The sequence below is a fragment of the Triticum dicoccoides genome, chromosome 7B (genome assembly GCF_002162155.2).
Source record: "Triticum dicoccoides isolate Atlit2015 ecotype Zavitan chromosome 7B, WEW_v2.0, whole genome shotgun sequence".
In the NCBI taxonomy this organism is placed as follows: Eukaryota; Viridiplantae; Streptophyta; class Magnoliopsida; order Poales; family Poaceae; genus Triticum; species Triticum dicoccoides.
This window is the reverse complement of record NC_041393.1, coordinates 29,976,230-29,979,527: the sequence shown is the minus strand read 5'-3', so window position 1 is coordinate 29,979,527 and position 3,298 is coordinate 29,976,230. Positions and strand designations below refer to the sequence as shown.

At 45.4% G+C, this 3,298-nt stretch overlaps 1 protein-coding gene across 3 annotated transcripts; it reads left to right on the top strand.

The window, feature by feature from the left end:
- Positions 1–6: 6 nt before the first annotated feature.
- On the top strand, positions 7–1,471 carry LOC119340744. 3 transcript variants are annotated; one of them, XM_037612666.1, is made up of 3 exons: positions 7–548; positions 707–866; positions 996–1,471. In XM_037612666.1, the coding sequence occupies exons 1-3, from the start codon at positions 34–36 to the stop codon at positions 1,023–1,025; spliced, it is 705 nt and encodes a 234-aa protein (XP_037468563.1). In that variant the 5' UTR covers positions 7–33; the 3' UTR covers positions 1,026–1,471. The 3 variants fall into 3 exon arrangements, with proteins under 3 accessions (XP_037468563.1, XP_037468562.1, XP_037468561.1); XM_037612665.1 differs by having other exon boundaries at positions 650–866; positions 1,001–1,471; XM_037612664.1 differs by having other exon boundaries at positions 650–866.
- The last annotated feature ends 1,827 nt before the right edge of the window (positions 1,472–3,298 follow it).

Here is a 3,298-nt window from a genome sequence, read left to right as displayed (position 1 = left end):
CCCGGATCCAGGAGTGGGCGCCGCCTCCCCCCAATGACAGATCAGTCCAGATCGAGGTGGGGGCGGCCACGACTTGCCGCTGACGGGCGCGCCCGACATCGTCCCCGCTCGATCTCGTGCCTTCCCCGTGCCCCCACCCAGCAAGCTTCTCCACTGACCGGATCCGCCGTTAGCGCGGCCACCCTCTGCCGTGACTCCTCGTACAGTCCCAGGCGAGCCCCCCCTCCGCCCCCACATCCGGCTGCGGCGCCAATGGGGTACGTGGTGTCGGCGGTGGCGAGGGTGCTGGAGCAGCCGATGGCGTGGGGCGCGGCCTGCGAGATGGCGCTGCTCACGGGGCCGCTTTGGGCGGCGGCCCTCATCGGCCTCCTGCTCGGCTGGGCCACCGGCATCGTCGCCCCCGCCGACCCGCCGCAGTTCGCATCACTCGACTTCTGGAGGGCCCAGCTCCCCGCCCGCATCTGCGCCCCACTCGACTACCTCACCGGCGCGCGGCAGCAGCAGCAGCGGCGACAGGAGCAGGAGGACGACGAGGCTTCCCTGCAAGGGTACGTTGCCTAGTAGGCACGCGAGATGCTCGGTGAAATGCCTTCCTGGTTCTTCTTGGTTTGGGGATTTGTTGTTGTGGTCAAACCTGTGTGTTCTTTAGTGGGGATTTGGCGAAAGCGGAGTGGTCGAACCTGCTGCTGCTATTTCGCCTTGGCAGGTCGTCGGAGATAGCGAACGAGGAGCTGGTGCTGGGGAAGGCTGACCTGGTGAACCTCTGGAGGCTGGTGGAGGGCAACGACAGCGGCCCAGCGTCGATCAGGATGATGGAGAAGGCGCTGCCCAACATGACCTACCAGGCGTGTAGGAGGTATCCCCAGGTGAATATCACTTCTCAGTCGATTAATTGGGTTCTCTTATACGTACTTGTTGATGTGAAAGTACTGAATGCCTATTTGAGAGCTAATTATGGGTGTAGTCCGTGTAATTTTTGTTTTTTGTTTGTGCAGTGTAGCGTGTGTGATCATGGAGAGTATTGAGACTCCAGAGTATTGGGGTGAATGCACTTCGCTTGGATTGTTTGGGAGAAAAATGTGAATTGAAACTGTAGTTCATTTTAATAATTCTGGAGTTCATTTTGTAAAAAGAATACAAAACTGGAGTTTGCTGAATAACAGTGCATTATTCGTGGATGTAGTTTGGTATAAAACCTTTTGTAGTACTTTGCGGAAATAGGAAAAAGAAAGAACACATAGAAGTTCACTAGCATCAACCATGGAGTTGAGAGGCACCTCGTGCGGTTCAGAAACATGGGCTTGCAGTGCACTAGCTCATCGTGTGACGAAGAAAAACAGGTCTCTTATGCTGAATTTGGTGTTTCTCGTGTGTACTGTTTGTGTAAAAATAATGATGTTTCATTACTCCCTGTATGAAGTGCAATTTGTTTCGTGTGTATCAAAATTTAGTCGACTACATTTTCAGTTGACCGTCTGATGCAATGCCTTTTTAGTTGGAAGCAGTTCTATTGGATGCCCCATTACTCTGCAGTGCCTTTTCAGTTGGAAGCAGTTCTATTGGATGCCCCGTTACTCAATTTTGTTGTTGTTGAAAAGTGCACTCCATTAGTTCATTGTAAAACTGCATTTCATTACCGTGATTTGGCTGGTGGAGAGTGCAGATTTTGTATGCTATAAAACTCCTCTGTTGTCCACTTGGTAAACACAAAACAAAAAGATCTCAAAATGAAGCTCGCTTCTACATTAGATGTAGTTCACTCGCTCAGTCCTTGTGGTCCACAAGCTTGGTCAACGCGCGTAAAAAATTAATAAGTAAGAAAAAAAGACAACAAAAACTAATGAGGTTCACTTTTGCTATTGTTGCGGTTCATTTTGGGAGTGTTGCGGTCCACTCTCGTTCAAAAAAAAGTTGAAAAAAGACAAGAAAAACTTTTGCGAGAAAGTTTATGTCCGACCAAAAGAAATCATGAAGTTCACTTGACTGCCTGCTGCAGTGCGGTTTCCGTTTTGAAGCAGTGCGTTCTTCTGTCCGATGAAAGGTCCACATGCTTGGTCAATGCGCGTAAAAAATTAATAAGTATAAAAAAGACAACAAGTACTCATGAGGTTCACTTTTGGTAGTGTTACGGTTCACTTTCGGAAGTGTTGTGGTCCACTCTCTTTCGGAAAAAAGTTGAAAAAAGACAACAAAAACTTGTGCGAGAAAGTTTATGTTCAACAAAAAGAAATCATGAAGTTCACTTGACTGTCTGTTGCAGTGCGGTTTTCAGTTTGAAGCAGTGCGTTCTTCTGTCCGACGACGATTTTGGTGTCACGAAAAAAAACAGTGTCCGCTTTTTGCTAATTTTAAAACTGCTCTTATACCGTAAGTAATTAGAGAGTGTGCTCTACATGAAAAAGTTGCGTCTCATCGATATCATTCCAACGGCATATCATTTGAATCATTTCGACAACCGGTTTGTAAAAATTTCAAAAAAAAAACAGCCGCTGCCACTCGTTCTCTGCCGCACGATTTTCAATATTAACTTAAAACCGTAAGGAATCTCAAAACCATTCATACATATGAAAGTTGCGCCTTGTCCATAGATTTCCAACGACGTATCATACGCCTCGTTTCGAATAACGGTTCAAAAACTAGAGTGAAAACAGTACCGAAAATTTGAAAAAAATTGAAAAACAAAATTTCGTGATTTAGTAAATTTGAAACTACTCTTAAACCGTAACGAATTAGAGAAATATTTATATATTGGAAAGATGCACCTCGACGATATCTATCCAACGACGTATCATTTTCTTCATTCCGACAAGCGGTTTAGAAAAAATCACGAAAATACGTTCGCTGCCACTCGTCATCCGCCGTGCCGTTTTTGAAACTGATCTTAAACCGCGAGGAATCTCGAAAAGTGTTCAACATAGCGAAGTTGCGCCTAATCCATAGCTTTTCAACGCTATATTATACGCCCCGTTCCAATAAACAATCAAAAAATTAGAGCGAAAACAGTACCGAAAAAAATACCGCGTGCAGTTTTTTTTCGACGCGAAGTTCACTAGTCTATATTGCAGTGCTCGTCGTCAAGAAGACGCAGTGCACTTGTGTTCAGCGTGCAGTGTGGAAGTGGTGTGCAGAATAGTTATTCTGCTAATATTAGCAGAATAAACAGTCTGTATATACTATATCTAAGATATTTCAAAGCAAGTTACATGAAAATATTGCATATGAGCCTACAGTTTTTGTTATATTTGTGAAATACATACATATTTGTACGTAAAAAAGAGCATACTCAAAAAATGATACA